Source organism: Macrotis lagotis, chromosome 1 (assembly GCF_037893015.1).
Source record: "Macrotis lagotis isolate mMagLag1 chromosome 1, bilby.v1.9.chrom.fasta, whole genome shotgun sequence".
In the NCBI taxonomy this organism is placed as follows: domain Eukaryota; kingdom Metazoa; phylum Chordata; class Mammalia; order Peramelemorphia; family Peramelidae; genus Macrotis; species Macrotis lagotis.
The window spans coordinates 616006953-616026198 of NC_133658.1; the positions used below are offsets into that span (position 1 = coordinate 616006953).

Here is a 19246-nt window from a genome sequence, read left to right on the forward strand (position 1 = left end):
GCTTTTTTATTTATTTTTTATTTTTTTTGCATGGCAATGGGGTTAAGTGGCTTGCCCAAGGCCACACAGCTAGGTAATTATTAAGTGTCTGAGGCTGGATTTGAACTTAGATACTCCTGACTCCAGGACTGGTACTCTATCCAGTGTGCCACCTAGCCAGCCCCATTTATTTTTTTTTTATTTTAAAAATTCTGTATTTAAAGATAATAAAAATGAATACTTGCATTTATACTAAAACAGTAAAAAAATTGGATGTGAAACAACAAACCTTTATATGTGCAGTTTGTTTCTCTTTTACGTTATAGTATCATTTCAATGTAACATTTAGTTAATTAATTTTACTTTTAGACTACATTCATATAAACCCATACTTATGCATGAAAACATGCTCAAAAATCTAATTTTTTCCTTCCATTTATACATAGGATTGAGAGAAAATGTCTATCACCTACAGGCTATAGGAAAAGCAGTCAGGTAAGTGTATTTAAATATGAGCATTTTTTGATAGAAAAATGGGATATAGATCACTCTGCCATTATAGATATATGACTAAAATTTATGAACTAGTATGTTTGTGGAACCAGTCCAGTAATTAGAATATAGATACCCAGAATGTGTATCAGTGTCTCTTAATTCATTAATACATGCATAAAAACATGTATGGAGACATATATGTATACTTAAGTCCATACAGGAATGTGTGTGTGTATATATATATATATATATATATATATATATATATATATATATATATATACGTATACATATATATACATATATATACATCTATTTGTATGTTCATAACCTGAATTCCTACATTCATATAGATGTGTACATGTATGTATTAAGTTTTGCATTAGACATACTTTGAAAATCTTTCTAATCTTGAAATAAATGAGAATGATTCTATACCTGCCTTGTTCTAGTTTATCTGAAAAAATATTTTTAAGTCAGTACTGTGTTTGAATTAAAGTGTTATTCCAAATTTATCTACATGCCAATATATGTATATTTGCTTATCTCAAAAAATAAAGCAAGTATGAAATTCATTAAAATACTTTTGTGCCTAGATCCAAAAGACTTTCAACAGGGGATGTCTATATCAGAACAAGCACCTGATGAAGACTGGAATAAATTATATCAGCATCAGTTGGAACCCTGACAGAGCTGCTTTGGTTTGGGAGACAATCCTGTAAAGTACTTACAATGGCTAATTAAAGGAATTCTGAACTTTAAAATTAGACATTAGAAAAATATAACTCAACAGACAATAAGAGGATGCTAAAGGCTGAGAGGGAGGCTGACATCATCATCGATGAGTAGTGAAGGGTTCCAAGAACACTTTGGAAGAGGTAGAATAAAATCATTCAATAAGCATTTATTATCTACTACTTGTCAGACACTAAAGTAAGTATCTTGGCTATGACAAGAGGCAAAAGATAGACCTGTCCTCAAGATTACAATCAAATGGAAAAACAAGGAAACAGGTACATGCAAACAAGTCCCATACAGGATAAATAAGAATTGAAAGAAGAAAGGGAAAAGAATTAAGAGGGGTTGAGAAAAGCTTCCAGTAGAAGAATGGGCTTTAAAGGAAGCCAGAGAAAGCAATAGGTTAAGAGGGAAAGCATTCCCTAGGATGGCTGGAGAAAATGCCTAGAGAGGAGAGTTCAGAGAAGACATTTCTTCTTTGGTCACCAGGAAGGGCAATGTCATTGGAGTATGTGGGAAAAGTAGGTTTAAGAAGATTAGAAAGGTAGTAGGGCTCAGGATGCAAAAGGGAATCACATCGATTGATTTTGGGGGAGGAGAGGGTTGACAAGATGAGACTTGTGCTTTAGGAAAATTATTTTGGTGACTGATTGAAGGGTGGGGTAGGTGGATTAGAATGGGAAGATGAGGCAGGAAGCCTTAGTAGTAAGTTAATTGTGATGGGTGAAGTGATTGAGGGCCTGCACTAGAATGATGTCAGTGATAGAGGAGAGAAAGGGGCATAAATGAGAAATATTGAAAGGACTTGGAAATATTGATTTTTTTTGTTTGTTTCCCAGAGGGTGTAGTGAAAAAAAAGATACAGATTATGTGGCTGTAGAAGTAGGGTGAGGTGGTCCAGGCCATAATAGCAGGAAGATTTGGCAATAAAAATGATCCAGATTTAGGGATTTTTATTCAAGGGTGGGATAGCACTACTGCTGAAAGCTGCAAGGGACAGATACCAGGGAGATTAGGACAATGTGTGCATACAGAAGCAGGGATTTAGATTACAAGTGACCTACACAGAGACCCAAATACTAGGTCTACAATACAATATGGGGATGTTGGTCACAAGGGAAAAGGCAAATGCCTGAAGAGGAATAGAAAGCTCAATTTTTCAGATTAGCAGTCAGGAAAGACTGTGAACCACACAAGTTCCATATCTTTAGGCTTTTTTTTTCCTTCCTTGATTCCAGAACTTTGGAACAAATTTAGCAGTGGAATTAAATGGTATTAACTCTATGGACAAGGGATATTGTGGTATAGATTCAAGAATGATGATTATTGCATTTTCTGATGGAAAATGAAGGGAAAATGAGACAATTGTCAATTCCGTTAAACACTAATTACATCTTTATTATATTTTTGAGCATTTTGGTAAGAGAGTTTAGATAGTTTAGATAGAACAAAGACCTTTTCCTGATGGGGTTTGTATTTTAGAATAGAAATCCACATACACATATCTGCACAGGTGCCTTTAACTGCAAAATTCCTAATTAAAGTAACAAATTCAAGGGAGGAAAAATAAATAATAGTCCCATTTCCCCCCTCCCAAAAAAAAGAAGTTTCTCAGTCACTCTCTAAATATAATGACAAGTAACACAATGAAATATTTATCCTTTGATATCTATTCCCCATATCAATATTCTCTTATTATTAAACTCAATTTAAACAAAAAAATTTTCAAATGTCTTTTATTCTCCGAGCATTTGGCTAGACATTTGGGGACACAGATAAAAGGAAAGTAGTCCTTTCCCAGAAAAACTTAAATTCTATATATTTTCATATACCTTAGAGCTATTGCATTCTCCTGGTTGAGAAGAGAATCAATTCTCAGCAGGCATAAGCACATTAGGTATGCCAAATGAGCATAGAGTTTCAGAAGCTAAATGTAAGATATCAAGTTCTTCTAAGTGAATGAACAAATACATGGCGACTCTTATACAAATTGGGTTTTGTTTTGATTTGAGTACAATCTAAGGATACTATAAATGGTGAATATTGACTTTAGGCCTTAGGGAACACAGTCGATTTAATTTGGATTTATGGTATCCATATTCATGATAGAAATGTACCTATTTGGAGAGAGGAAGGAAACAAAATCAAAATCTGTAATTCAAGTCTTTGTAACAGTTTTTCCTTGAAGTCTAGCACTTTATGGATCAACAAAGAAGAGGACATTTTTAAAGGAAAATGAAACATACTTGCAGTTACTCATTCTTTGTGCTTCTATGATCTAGTACACACTTGCAATTTCTATTTTCCAATTCATAGATTCATGGAATCATAGATCAAGAAATGAAAGTGATTTCTGAGGTTATTTAGTCCAACTTCCTTATTTAATTTTTGAGGAAAATGGGGTCAAGGCATTTTAAGTGGGTTGCCTAAGATTACATAGATAACAGAGGTGTAGTTTGAATATAGCTTTTTTGCCTCCAAAATTAGAATTCTTAACCTTATATAATACTTCTGGATTTAATTCCCTGGTAATAAAAAATCCATTCAACAAATATTTGTTGCACTTTTACCAGATGATCTGACCTCAATGTGGTAAAATACTATCATCCTGAAAATTTCTTAGGCTAAGACTAGACCTTTTGTAAGATAATCACCCCTTCTTTCTGTCTTTTTTAAGGAAAATAAGGAAATTATTTTAAGGTTCTAGGAAATATTCAGCATTTTGTACTATAGTACCATAAACTTTTGTTGAAAAATGAAATAAATCCATTATGATGTAATTAACATACAAGTGTGTAAGCATTAAAAAGAAATATTTAATGAATAGAACATATCAAAGCATTTTTAAATAGTTATGAAATGTTGATAAATTTTGATAGTGAAAATATTAAAATGCCTAAAATAATGAAAGATTTTGAGAAGCTTTTTTAAAATCCTGAATGGATTTTCAAAATGTATTTAATCTACTGAGCCTTGATCCTGCAAGTTATTTAAGTCAAGTACAAGTAGTTGAGTTCCCTTCTAGCTTTAAGTTACATGAACATAAGGCCATGTTTCTATTTCCTAGTGTACTTAATAGACAGTAGTTAAAAATTATAAAACATTTTTTCACCTTGCTTAAAAGATTGTTTCAGAATCTGAATCATATATTCTGTATCCCTTGTTATGTTGTTTAGTTATAAATTATTGTATTTTCTTTGGTGTTACTCAAGAATGGTACCTATCAGTTCTCTGCCATTAGTTAGGACTTTATTTTCAAAATTTAATTAACTTTATTACTCTTTGTTTGACCAGTTATTGATCCACCTATATATGTACTGGGAAATTCCTATGTATTCTATAGCTAATTTATTCAGTTTCATTCTGGTAAAGGATACAAGGATCTCTGAATCATAAAACAGTTTAACAACTTTATCTAAACTAGGTATTCAAGGATAAGGAAGGAAAAAACTTTCTTAATTCCAAAGTCCTTGCAAATAAGAAAGGTAGAAAATGAACCACCCTCTTCATTGGCTATGTCTAAGATTCCCTTTTCTTTGACTCCTATAAATGTATCCAGCAACAGCTATCCCATATAAGGGTATTTGTGTTACTAAATAACGGGGAAATATGTTTGCATAATTGTGAATGATAAACTCTCTGACTTAGCACTTCTTTCTTGGTACCTTAGCCATAATTTCCTCACATTATATACTTATTTTTTAAACTAATAATTGACTTAAATTTATGTAATGTTTACATTTTATATTAAAATACTAAAATTACTAAGAATCTTAGGTACACTATTTTGGTGTGTATTTTTCATATTAATTATCTATGCTATCAAGTAATATATTAACATATCTGAGGAAACCATCATTTTTCTTTTACTGGGTTGAAGAAATGATAGAATTGAGAATGAGGAATATTGATACTGTATTTTCCATAAGATTGATAAGGCATAATATCATTTGAAATTATACAAAATGAAATCATCACTTCAAATCATTTGAATTTAGTTTTGAATAAAAAAACTTTTTTCTGATGAACAGAGAATGTGAATTAATTTACCAATATGTATTTTTTTTCACTTAATGGAATTTTGAAAGTTGGCAAACCTAATACATTCTGTCATAAGTTGGATCCACTTAATGTGATTAAGTCTATATTCTTCCAAAATGTAAGGGGGGAAAAGTCATAAAGTGCCCAATTTTTAAAGGTGTCCTCATGGAATTGAGCCCTGTATGGATGCCAACTTGTCAGACTTCTGAAGAGAATTAAATTCTTGGGAGTCAGTGGCACCCACTAGAAATGCAGACTTATGGAGAATATCTGAAGTGATCAAATGCTTAATGTGCAGTGGTTAATATACTTTTTAGATCTGTGTTTGCTTTAGAAATTGCCGACAATGAAATTAATGCTGCGTGCCAACCATAGCACACAGACACATTTTCTCTTCTTTATGGCAAGTCTTATATCATCCTGAGTGCCATTTCCTGAGAAGCATTGGTCAGTGCTTCTGGAAGAAAGTTTCTCTCATTTTCTTTTTCAGGTTAATAGATGTATGAGGAATTTACATAGCTTCTCCATGTAATAGATATGACACCCCACAGATACAGCAATCCATGGGAGTTCTTCATAATAACACCTAGTAAGTCAATATCTCCTAAGATTAATTTTTCCCCTTTGATTATGCAGAGGATATAATCACAATTTTTCTTTTACGTATTTGGTTAGCATAAGACCATTTTCTCACCTATAAGAGTTAATTCCCAATTACTCAGAAGTTCCTGATGCTATTTGAAAAGTACCTAATGCTCTTTTCCTTGAAGTGTCTATGTTTAGGACATTTCATTTTTTCCTTTTTCATATTCCATCCTTTTTTAAATAATATTAAGGAAAAAACAGAAAGGGAAAGAAAGTCAAAGTAATCAATTAAAAGGAAGCTGGATGAAACTGCTAAATATTTGACTAATGGGATTATGTTTATCTGATTAACAAGGGGAAGGAATGTGCATGCAGCTAAACTCACAAACACATCACTACAATCTTCTCACTTTGTAGTGAACCAGTATATTTAGCCAGGATAATCCCTCCCCCAAATCCAAACCCCCAAAACAAAAAGAAAAACAACAACAACAAATTCAATAGAAGCTCTGTGATAATTCCAAGGTAGAACAAAAATAAAGGATTATATTTGTGAATGACCATTCTTATGACACATTTAGAAATAAGGAGCAATGCCATGTGATACTATCACTTTCCAAGATAACCAATGGGCTATGTAATTTAAATGTGATATTGATATAGTTAGTTGACATAAGATATTGGGTAACCTAAGGGCTTTCCAACCTTTATATGGAAAGTCTTTTTGAAAAATAATGCAGGGTCTCAATCTCTAAATACTTAAATTGCCTATGTTTGAATACTGTATTTCCTGCTTGCAGAATTTATATTCTTCCTTGAAGAAATTTCATGAATATTTATTTATATAGTACATAGTGTTCTTATATCCATTCAACCATTTTGTGGGTATCTGTGAGAGGTCTGAAATCTGGACTTTTTGAATTACTTTAGACTTCATATAGTTCTAAGAATACAAAGATATGATTAAGAACTATAAAAGAATAAAAAGTTTCATAAAAGTGTCATAAAAAAGCATCATAAAAGGAAAAATAAATCATTGGTATAATTTTATTTCTCTCTGACAGGCCAACACATGACCTATTTAGACATAGGAAGCAGACCTGTGATTTCATTGGTATCATACAGTAATGAGTGAGAAATCTCATTCAGAGAAAGTAGATTAATGTCTACTCTTCATCTTTTAGTCTTAGAGAGTTGCCTAGATTCCAACTGAGAGGTAAAGTGTCTTTTACTAAGACATATAGCCAATATGTTTTAAAAGAGAATTTGAAATCAGTTATTACAGATTTTGAAATGACTTCATTCATGATGACTCCAATAGTTATGAACAAATTTAAAAGTTGTAGTACATTTACTACAGAGTTTTCCCCTTCACTAGAGATGAAAAGGAAAAATGTCCTTGAGGCCAAAGGAAAGAAAAATATGCCAATATATTTAAATTCACTGGTATATCTTTCAATCTTTTTTGAAGAACTGTTTCCTTTCACTATATTTACTTGTTCTATTACTCTTTCTTTCATTGTCTTTTCCCTGAAATTGTACTAAGAACTTTTCCTTGCAATGAACTAATAAAATTGTAACCAAGACATATCTTTGTAGAGCTTGTTCCTTTATTATATAAATGAAACAATTTCTTTTTTATTTATACATTTCATGGCCATCAAAGAGATGGATTGTCCTGGATCCTTTCACAAATGACTTGTGAATGGAGTATCTATCATGTGTTCCAAACTTTGCAATTAAGTATTCTTCCACCTGTCTAGGACAAAAATCATTAGGATATCAAAATACACAAATGCATGTTAAATAATCAGGAAAAGAGAATTGTTAAAATTGTTAAAATTTGAATTTCAGCATTTTAACCTTTGAAATTGATAAATGTTTCAATTTCTGCCTTGATTTTTTGCTTTGATAATTATCTAGACTTAGATTATCTACACTCTGACAATGCATATTAAACTTAAAAGTACGATATTCTCTGTATATATTTTTTTCCTATAGAGATCTGGTTGCTAAAATTTACCTGAACATTTTTGAGTAAAACTGAAAGTTAAATTACATTGCTATGTTATGTGTTCCAAAGAGCAGAGAAGATAATATATATAGAGAAGAGAAAGATCAATGAGTGATGAAATAATCAGGAAAGAAACATTGAGAATATTGAATAAGAATTTGATCCTGAGAGTTAAGTACAAATCTGGACAAGGAGAGATTTTAAGGAAATGATTTAGACAGGAAGAAAAGCATTGTCAAAAACTTGTAGATGGTGGGTAATGAATATGGTAAATTCAGAGGACAATAAGGAGGCTACTGGATGAAATGGAGGTTACATTTTGGATAATATAGGATGAATGATAAAAATGGGGTAAATTTTAGGAGGATCATTGCTTCCAAATTGAGGAGAATTAATTTTTTTTTTATAATTTTACTAATAGAGGATATAGAATAATTTTTACCCCATTGAACACATGGCCATTCCTTAAGTCCTAGATAGTCTGCTTAGAAATACAATAAATGGTTAGTCAAAGAACTAATGAGAAGGGGAAAACTAGGTGGTGGCACTATGGATAGAGCACTGGTCCTGGAGTCAGGAGGATCTGAGTTCAAATTTGACCTCAGTCATTTGATATTGCCTAGCTGTGTAACCTTGGGCAAATCACTTGACTCCATTGCCTCCCAAATAAAAACAAGCAAACAAATGATGATAATATAAGCAAACTACAAGGGGAAGTTATAAGTCTTACCTGAACAATGAACATGGCAATGTGATGGAATTCTCCTCGACCTCCCTGCTTAACAGGGACTGTCATAAAGAACTTTTTGCCATCTTTGGAAAAAACAGGTTCCTCATTCTACAGGTAAAGAAGCATATTCAGACATTTAAGATCGGCATTAGAAATAAGCATAACCACTCACATTGTTCCAATAAAATAATTACACTACACTACTTGAACACAAGTGAGATACAATTCAGTAATAATAAAATATTCAAATTTAAGGATATTTTAAAAAGATAATAAGGTACTATAAGTTTCAAGTGCACACAGATCTATTCATAGCAAATACTATGTAAAAGATAACTTTGTGAATAAAAGTTTAGAGGATTACTGTAATTAAAAATTAGAATCTTATAAATGAATTTGTGGATGAATGTATATACTTCCATAATGTATATGGAATATAATTCTCACAATTGCAAAAGTTCTCAGAAACTTTTTAGTTTTAATCTGTGAATCAAAGAAGATAATGCCTACTAAGAATTTTACAAACTTAAAGCACTATCCAAATGTTTGTGATAATAATTATCATATATATGTAGCTAACATTTATATGGTTCTGCAAATATTATCTCATATTATTCCTACAAAAAAGTTTCAAGGACAGTGGTATTACTCCAATTTTACAGATGAAAAATTGGATACCAAAATGTAAGTGCCCTGCCCAAGTCCACACAACTAGTACATGTCTAAGCAAAGATTTGATCACACACTTTTCTGACTCCAGGTCCAGTAGTATATCCACTGTGCCAAATAGCTGCCAGAGGCAGATTAAGAGTAGAAGACAGAAGAATAGGAACATGAGAAGGAAGAGTACACTAAAACATACACGACTTTCTTTTAGATATGACCTGGGAGAATTGGTCAATACTGGAGGTAGTATTTTCAATATTTTTTGCTATTTTTAATTCTCAGGAAGGTTTGTGTTTGTTTGTTTGTTTTTATGCTTAAAGCCTAAATTGTCTTCTTTGAAATTTCTATCCATTGCTCTTAAATCTACTCTCTGAAGTCATGACAATCCTTCAAAAACTTAGACAGTTATTAATAGTCCCATAATTCTTCTTATATTAAAGATCCCTAAATCTTTTAACCAATATTCAGAGGACATGGACCCTAGTCCCTTCAAATGAGTCATTTGCACTTTTCTGGCACTCTCCTACATTATAAATATCAACCTTAACATTGACTAGAACTGGGCATAATATTCCAACTTGGTTTGAGATGGGACAGAAACAGAATATAGACTATATCTAAGAGATATATTTCTCTGAAAGCAGCTTAAGATCACATCAGATAAAGGGAAGCTAGGTGTTATGGTGGATGGAACATCAGCCCTGGAGTCAGGAGGACCTGAGTTCAAATGTGATCTCAGATGCTTAATGATTGCCTAGCTGTTTCACCTTGGGCAAGTCACTTAGCCCCATTGCCTTAAATAAATAAATTATTAAAAATCACATTAGAATCTTCAACTGCTATGGTATATTATTGACTCACAAAGAATTTGTAATCAACTAAAAATCCTTAGATGCTTTCTAGATCACCTCATGTCTTATACTTGAGAAGCTGACTTTTTAACCCATCTGTGTCACTTTACATTCATTCCTAATTAATTATTTCCTATTAGATTCAACCCTGCAATTTATGTTTTAGTTTTCAAGATCTTATTTTGTAACTTTTCAGGTTTGATAGCTAACCTACATAGATTAGAATCTTTTGGAAATTTGATAGTATAAATACAAACACACACACACACACACACACACACACACACACACACACACATATATATATATATATATATATATATGTCCACTTATTCTATCCACAAATTTCTATATATGTACATATGTAATTTATTATTCTATATTATATACTTCCCCTGGAATTTTTCACATGCATTCATGATATTTATTTATGACATATTTATTTATGATATTTATTTTCATAATACATTTTTCACTTATAGCTACTAGAAATCCCAATTCAATCAGTTTTTTAAAAAATTATTCTGACTCTCCTGATGAAGAGAAATGTTTCAAATATAAACTAATAATATCAGTTTTTGAATATTGCCTTTTGTGATACATTTTTAATGATGAAATTAAATTACCTACTGATGGAATTTAAGATATTATAATGACAAATTGATTAATTTTGGTTAAATCAGAGTTTTTTTTTAAAACTGAAAACAACCCTTGAATTTCTGTTCATTAATTTATTTCAACAACAACATATGAGCAATGCACAGAAACAGAGAACAAGAAAATTCTCAGTATGAGCAGCAAAACACTGTATATTGCCACACTTGCAATCCTAGTCTTTCTTTAAAGGAATGGGTAGAAATCTGACAATTGACTCTATAACTTTTCCACCAACTTTAAATTATTGCAGAAAAGTATCAGAATTGCTCACCTGAGGACCAATAAGCCATTAACTAATTTTCTGTCTCATTCAAAAATGCTGCTACTAGGAATACAAAGGAAAGCACGAAACTGTCACCCCCCAGAAGATTTGATCACATGCACATAATAAAGAAAGAAACAATTTGTCCAAAATAATTTCCAGGAAGACACTAATAACTTAAGAAAAATATAATTATGAAATTTTTGACAAATTCTTTCTTTCTATACTTCTAATCATTATTAAATATAATTAGATATAAAGAAATGATACTACTGTCTAAATAAAGTGATTGATTTTAGTAACTGAATGAAAACACTGGGAGTCAAGTTATTTATTTCATTTAAAACAAATTTTTAAATTAAAAAACTTTAAATATTATTTTATTTTTTCTCATTACATGCAAAGAGAGATTTCAACATTCATCTTTTTTTTCTTTTTTCACTTCACTCAGTATCTGTTTCAAAAATTTCCTGACTTTTCTGAAGTCTGCCTGCTCATGATTTCTTACAGAACAATAGTACTCCATCACACTCATGAGTCATAATTTGTTCAGCCATTTCTCAATTGATGGGCATCCCCTGAAATTTCAATTCTTTGCCACCACATACAAGAGTTGTTGCAATTATTTTTGTACATGTTGATTTTTTCCCTTTTTTTATGATCTTTTTGGGATACAGATCTGGTAATAGTATTGCTGGAACAAAGGGTATGCAGAGTTTAATTGTCCTTCAGCCTAGTTCCAGATTGTTCCTCAGTGAATTAGTATTCCAGTTTTTTCATGTTCCACCAACATTTATAATTTTCTGTTTTTTTGTCATTTTAGTCAATCTGAGAGGTGTAAGGTGGTCCCTCAGTTTGGTTTTAATTTGCATATCAATAATGATTTGGAACGTATATTTCATATGACTATAGATAACTTTAATTTCTTCATCTGAAAACTGCCTGTTCATATGAATTGAGAATTTAGCAACTGGGAAATGACTTGTATTCTTATAAATTTGACTCAGTTCTCTATATATTTTAGAAATTATTCCTTTATCAGAAATACTGGCTACAAAATTGTTTCTCTGCTTTCTGTATGTTGTTAGTTGCATTTTTAAATTTAATTTAATCAAAATTATTCATTTTGTCTTGTATAAAGTTTTCTCTCTTGTTTGGTGATAAACTCCTCCCCCTCCAAAGATGTGACAGATAAACTATTACTTGTTCTCCTGATTGGCTTATGATATCATCTTTTATGTTGAAATCATATGCCCATTTTGACATTATCTTTGTAAAATATGTAAGATTTTGGTCTATGCTCACTTTCTGTCATACTATTTTCCAGTTTTTCTTAGAAGTTTTTTTTTTTTATTAGATAGTGAACTCTTATCCCAGAAGGTGAAGTCTTTGGGTTTACAAAACAAGAGATTACAATGTTCATTTACAATGATTCTTTTGCACCTAATCTATTCCACTCATCTACCACTCTGTTTCTTAGCCAGTAGCAGTCAGTTTTGATGACTGTTATATTATAATATAGTTTTAGATATGGTATACCTACGCCACCTTCCTTTTGCAGTTTTTTCATTAATTCCCTTAAAATTCTTGACATTTTGTTTCTCCCGATGAAGTGTGTTACTATCTTTTCTAGTTTTGTAAAATAATTTTTTGAGAGTTTGCTTGGTATGGCACTGAAGAAGCAATTTAATTGAGGTAGAATTGTTATTTTTTATTATATTTTCTTGGCCTACCCATGAGCAACTTACATTTTCCCAGTTCTTTAGATTTGACTTTATATGCGTTAAAATTATTTTGTAATTGTTTTCATATAGTTTCTGCATTTATCTTTTAGGTAGACTTTCAAGTATTTTATGTTGTCTACTATTACTTTATATGAATACTTTCTTTTTTATCTCTTACTGCTGGGTTTTGTTGATAATAAAAAATTATCTTATTGATGATTTATGTGGGTTTATTCTAAATCCTGCAACTTTACTTAAAGTTTTTGTTTCAACAAGTTTTTAATGTGATTTTATAGAATTCTCTAAGTGTACCGTCATATCAGCTGCAACAAGTTAACTGCCTCATTGCCTATTCTAATTCTTGAATTTATTTTTCTTCTCATATTGTTAAAGCTAACAGTTCTTTATAATATTCAATAATAATGGTACAGTGAACATCTTTATTTCACCCCTATTCTGATTGGAAATGCTTTTAGCTTATGCCCATTAAATATAATACATAATGATGATTTTAGATAGACACATCATTTTATTTTTTATTTTTTTTAGGTTTTTTTTTTGCAAGGCAAATGGGGTTAAGTGGCTTGCCCAAGGCCACACAGCTGGGTAATTATTAAGTGTTAGAGACTGGATTTGAACCCAAGTACTCCTGACTCCAAGGCTGGTGCTTTATCCATTACGCCACCTAGCCGGCCCTAGACACATCATTTAAAAAAAATATATTTTTTTGACACATCATTTTAAAAGAAAATTCCTTTTATTCCTATGCTCTCATGTTTTTTAATAGGAACGAGTGTTGTAATTTGTAAAAAGATTTTTTGATATCTATTGAGATAAATAATTTCTTTTAGTTTTTATTGATATTTTTTCTTATGCTTTTTTCTTATGCTTTTCCTAATATTTTTTCCTAATATTGAACCATACCTAGTATAAATACTACCTGATCATAGTGTATAACTTGTTGTAATCTATTTGCTAAAATGTTGTTTAAGTGTTTTGCATCAATATTCATTAGGGAAATTGGATTATAATTTTCTATGTCTGTCTTGGTTCCTCCTGATTTAGGCAATATTTCCATATTGGCTTCATAAAAGAAATTTAGAAGAACTCCATCATTGAAATTCTCCCTTTTTTTTGGCAAGACAATAGGGTTAAGTGACTTGCCCAAGGTCACACAGCTCGGTAAATATTAAATGTCTGAGGTCAGATTTGAACGCGGGTTCCTCCTGACTCCTGGGCTGCTCTGTCCTCTGCACAAACTAATTGTTCCCTTCATCTAATTACTTAAGAAATTCATTGATGGCTTGTTCAATTTCCTTTTCTGAAATGGACTTATGCAATTATTTATTTCCTCTTTTGTTAGTTGGGAAAATTTATATTTTTATAAATATTCATTCATTTCACTTAGATTGCCAGATTTTTAGCAAAAGTGCTCTAAATTTTAAAAAAGATTCTTCATTGGTGGTGAATCTGCTGTTTTCATTTTTGAAAGTGGTAATTTGGTTTGCTTCTTTCTTTTTTAAAATGAAATTAATCAAAATTTTATTTATTTTGATAAGTTTTTAACCAAGTCAGTTTTATTTATTAGTTCTATAATTTTCATAATTTCAATTCTATTAATCTTTCTTTTGATATTGAGAATTTCTAATTTGAAATTTGTTTTTAATTGGAGATTTGTTGCATATCCAATTCATTGATCTCTTCTTTCTCTATTTTATTCATATAAGAATTTAGAGAGATATAAATTTTCCCCTAATAATTTCCATGGCTATAGCCCTCAAGTTTTGTATTTACATTACATTTTTCTCATTAACATTATTGTCTTGGATTATATTTGTTATTATTTCTATGATTTGTTATTTGATCCACTGATTCTTTAGAATTTGGGTAATTAGTCTCCAATTAATTTTTAGTCTACCTTTTCCTGACCCTTTGTTATACATGATTGTTACTGCATCATGATCTGAAAAGGATTCATTTAATATTCATGCCTTTAGGCATTTTACTGTGAGGTTTTTAATGCCTCAATACATGGTCAATTTTTGTAGCAATTCATGTACTGCAGAGAAGAAGGTATATTTCTTCCTCTCCCTATTCAATTTTCTCCACAGATATACTGATCTTTTCAAAAATTCTGTTCAACTCCTTACCATTCTTTTTTATCTATTTTGTGATTGGATTTATCTAATTCTGAGAGAAGGATATTGATATTCTCAACGAATATCATTTTTCTGTCTATATCTTCCTCTTCTCTAAAATTATGATTGCTATACCACTTGATATACCTCTTGGTGCACATATGTTCATTATTATTATTATTATTATTATTACTTCATTTTCTCTGTTACCTTTTAGGAAGAGGTAGTTTCCACTTAATTAGACCAATTTTTACATTTGTATTGTCTGATATATGAATTGCTACTTCTCCCTTTTTTTTCCTTCAGTTGAGGCATATTAAATTATGGTCTAGCCTTTTACCTTTATTCTATATGTGTCTCCTCTCTGCTTCAAATGTGTTTCTTTGACATAACATATTGTAGGATTCTGTTTTCTAATATACTCTGCTTTCAGCTTTCATTTTATGGGAGATTTCCCATTCACAGTTATGATTAGTAACTTTGTATTATTCTCCATTCTAAATCCCTCCACCATTTTTGGAATTTTCTCTCTCCTTTATACATATAGGTATCAGAAAATAAAATGAAGAAAACTATTTAAGTTCTAGTTTTAAAAGATACTTTATTTCTATTCATCTTAGATTTGATTAGGGTATTGTTACTTTTCTCTAGTACACTTTTTAAAACCATTCTAAATAGAATTAATCAAAAAGAGATAAAAGGCCACCAGTTGAGGTCTGGCTATCAAACATACTGTACCTGCTTAGAAAGCCACAGGTCTGATGTCATCTCATATTTCTGAAATGAAACAATATATTCCATAAGAAAACTACAAACATACTCACATTCATCAGTGGGATTTATTTATTTTTGTTAGGTAAATATTTTCATTTTCAGTTACTATAGAATACTTTTGCTCCCAGTGTCATAAAAGAAAAATAATCTGAGTTCTTAAATAGAAATGGTAATTACTTGATCACTTATCTGTGAACATAGCTTTTTATTAAATTCCTTCAGAATTCTAAGTAGGATAGCACCAGGACAGAAGATATTTAAAAGAAAAGATTCCTTTGAGAAGTTAAAACAAAGTTTCTTCAAAGTCTTATCCATTATGCATTTTCACTTCTAGGCTTCACATCACAAATAAAAATTATGTCCTTAAAAAGAAGTTGGCAGTCAACAAGGATTAAAATGCCTACATGGATGTTTCAAAACTCAGTTTCATTCTCTTCATAAATCATTCATTTTTGTGAGTAATGATCAAGTTAAAAAATTAAATGTCATACTTTCACTTAAAATTGACTTTATGAGCAATTTATATTTTCTTTGAAAAGAGGAAGGACATAAATGTTGATTCAAATAGGATAATATAATACTGCAACTTGTCACTAATACAGGTGATGTTTTGATGAATTCTGTGTACATATGGTGCTTTGGTCAGATATGCTGAAATTTAGTATCTCAATCCTTAGTAATATTAACTGTAAAGGAATAATATTCTTCCTACTATTTCAAAAAATCATTCTTATTATTATTAATGATTTGGGAAATCAATTCTCTCTATATAACACTATCTTCTTATCTGCTAATATATGAACTATTATATTTAGTTATGCATAAACAACACATTGTTCAAATATGTTGCAATTATTTTGTTCAAATCTCTATTATCTTTCAATATAAATATAACTATCAGGCAAACAATAATCTTATAAAAACTGGACTACCCTAATCCACCATTACAAAGAATTTGTCTAAGAGCTACAAAATGATTCCACATCTCAATTGACCATAAGTAATTCCAAAATATTGCAAGGTACCAGCAACAATTGCTCCATAAAGGGATGAGCTACTTGTCTTTAAATTACCCATTGTTAAAAAGCAGGATAATTTTAGGTATACATAGGGAGAGTTTGGCTTGTACATTTCAATGATCAGACAATAGTCAGTTGTAGTTATATGGCTTTTGGTAATATCTAGTGTAAAGAAATGGAGGAGGGTGCTTGAAATTCAAATTCTTGAAAATGTTCATTGCTCATTAGACATTGCTATATTTCAGCAAATAAAATAAGACTATAATTGAATACACAGCTATACATTCTAATATACAATAAGAATATTCAGCTCTGGCCATTTTCCTTTGACAATATTCTAAAATTTTCTTGTACATGCTCCTTAATCAAAACTACATGAAAAAATATAAAAAGTTGAGTAGTTTGGGATCCTTAATAAAGATAACATGGACACATTCAGATAACTCAATAGGATTATATATGAGAACCTATATGATACAATAATAATAGCAACAATTAAATCTCATATGAGACACCTAATCTACTTATATAAAGTCTGTGGGAAAATTGAAATTCTCCTATTAATTGTCCTATTAATGATGCATAAATTTAGTACTTTCTACACATACTTAATTCACTTTATTTACCATTTTATTCTTTGCCAAGGCACATCATTGGAATGACAAAAAATATTTTTTTTCTCAATGTTAAAATAATTAAAATTTAGGGTTTTTTTGGGGGGAGTGGTTTTGGTTTGTTTTTGTCAGTCCTGTGATTGTGGACTTTGTTAACAAATTTATTACTAAAAAGAAAAGGAACTTTTTTAGTCTTGATCAAATGGAAAAAATTGGTATTCACAAACATCTCTGCATGTAGGTATATGTGTGTGGATACATATATGAATAAATATATATAATTTGCACTTGTTTAATTACATAATATATACCCATACGTATATCTCTCCAATATATAAAGGGACATATATAATATGCAGAGATTTATTTAAGTGAACAAATATAGGCTTCATTGTTGTATATATACACATAAAATATATGTATATATTTGTATGTATATATGACATTCTTAAATGTATGTAATAGATGTTATTTTAACATAGAATGTATTTCTTGATTTCTCAGAGTATGCATGTGTATTGTGTGTACATATATAGAATGGACATAAATATATGTTATATGGTCAGCTTTTATAAGTTTATTTCTATGCTGGTATTTATATGTAAATGTTTGGATAAGTACATACATGCTCATATACTGTTGTAAAATGGTTTACTTAATTGGACATTCGAAGTTTTTCTTTTAGTAGCATCAAATGGTAAAATCACTCAATTTTATTGTTACTTACATAACTCATATTTTAGTAATAGTCATAGTTAATAGAGATGTAGATTTTTCCTATAAAAAGCTTTTATTTTGGTTGGGCAAAATGTGGGGAAAATGAATTTAAAAATGTAATAGCAACCAATTTTTAAAATTAAGTACAACTTGTAATTTATTTGCAGGCACATTTGAATAGGAAAGTCTATTTTCTCTTTTAAATTATATTTTATAAATAAGATCTGCCTTCTCATCTCCTTCTCCCAACATGATAGATTATACATCCAACATTTGTTCAGAGAAGAGTAAAAAAAAACAGGTTAATTAACATTCCTATTATCATTTAATATATTTGCTCTATTCTTGGAAAAAGATTATGGTATCAGAAATCTCATCCAGGAATTTAAAAATGTGGCCTTACTGTCTATAATATTTTTATTTTTAAAAAAGAAAATAAAATTATATTTTTCTTGGTCTTAGAGGATGATTGCTCTTCACTGTTTCTAACAAACTCTGGAGATCAAAGGACTAAGTGACACTGTTTGGAACAGTTTAATTTTGCAGTCTACATTTATTTTCTCTGTTCTTCAATTTGCAATATTAATGTTTTTATACATAAATTTTCCAGATGACCTTTGGAAGGGGACATCAAATAGCCAAAAGCCTGAATTCAATGAAACAAGGAAGAGGACACATACTCACTTTGCTACAAGCTCCTGTAGTTGTCTCACAGACAGTCAAAATGGAGATGTTCTGTGGTCTATTTAACCATCTCACTACAGTCTTGGTATTGCTCACCCACTTCACCATTGTGATATAATATTCTCTAGTTTGAACACAAAATTCGAGATCAAAAATCATTCAGCACTATATAGCAATAACTATAATACATATCTTTCTTTGTTGTCCAAGATATCACAACCTCAAATTTTACCATAATATAATGTAGCCTTTGCAATTTCTAGGGAAAATATATACATATTTCTCTAGGATTAATTATCCATTAAGCAATCAATTAATCACATACACAAACTGCTATCATTTCTGCTACCCAAAAGAAATTTACTAAATTTAATTTTAAAAGAAAGACAAATTCTTTGGTCAAAACCATATCTCAACCTAAGATAGGAGATTTGGGGGCATTCTAAATAATTTCCAAGACTTCAAGATTATGAAGAGTTGTTTGGTGATGCCAAAGGCAAATTATAAGTTAAATCAATGGAGTGAATCAGCCTTGTCTACCTGCTAGCTTTCACTATT

General features: G+C 30.5%; 1 protein-coding gene and 1 long non-coding RNA gene across 3 annotated transcripts in view; one reads left to right on the top strand and one right to left on the bottom strand.

The window, feature by feature from the left end:
- LOC141507407 (uncharacterized) overlaps positions 1 to 1713 on the top strand; it is a 99439-nt gene extending 97726 nt beyond the window's left edge. Inside the window, exons 3-4 of one of the 2 annotated variants that reach the window (XR_012474132.1) lie at positions 426 to 474; positions 1071 to 1713. This is a non-coding gene — a long non-coding RNA (uncharacterized LOC141507407). The remainder of the gene's footprint in view (positions 1 to 425; positions 475 to 1070) is intronic. The other variant, XR_012474131.1, reaches the window with a different exon arrangement.
- Positions 1 to 19246, bottom strand: part of DPP10 (dipeptidyl peptidase like 10) — a 1029304-nt gene that overhangs the window by 60191 nt on the left and 949867 nt on the right. The window contains exons 11-13 of the mRNA XM_074215016.1: positions 18689 to 18812; positions 15619 to 15657; positions 8583 to 8690 (exon numbers count right to left, since the gene is read on the bottom strand). Of these exons, the coding sequence (XP_074071117.1) occupies positions 8583 to 8690; positions 15619 to 15657; positions 18689 to 18812 (271 nt within the window). The remainder of the gene's footprint in view (positions 1 to 8582; positions 8691 to 15618; positions 15658 to 18688; positions 18813 to 19246) is intronic.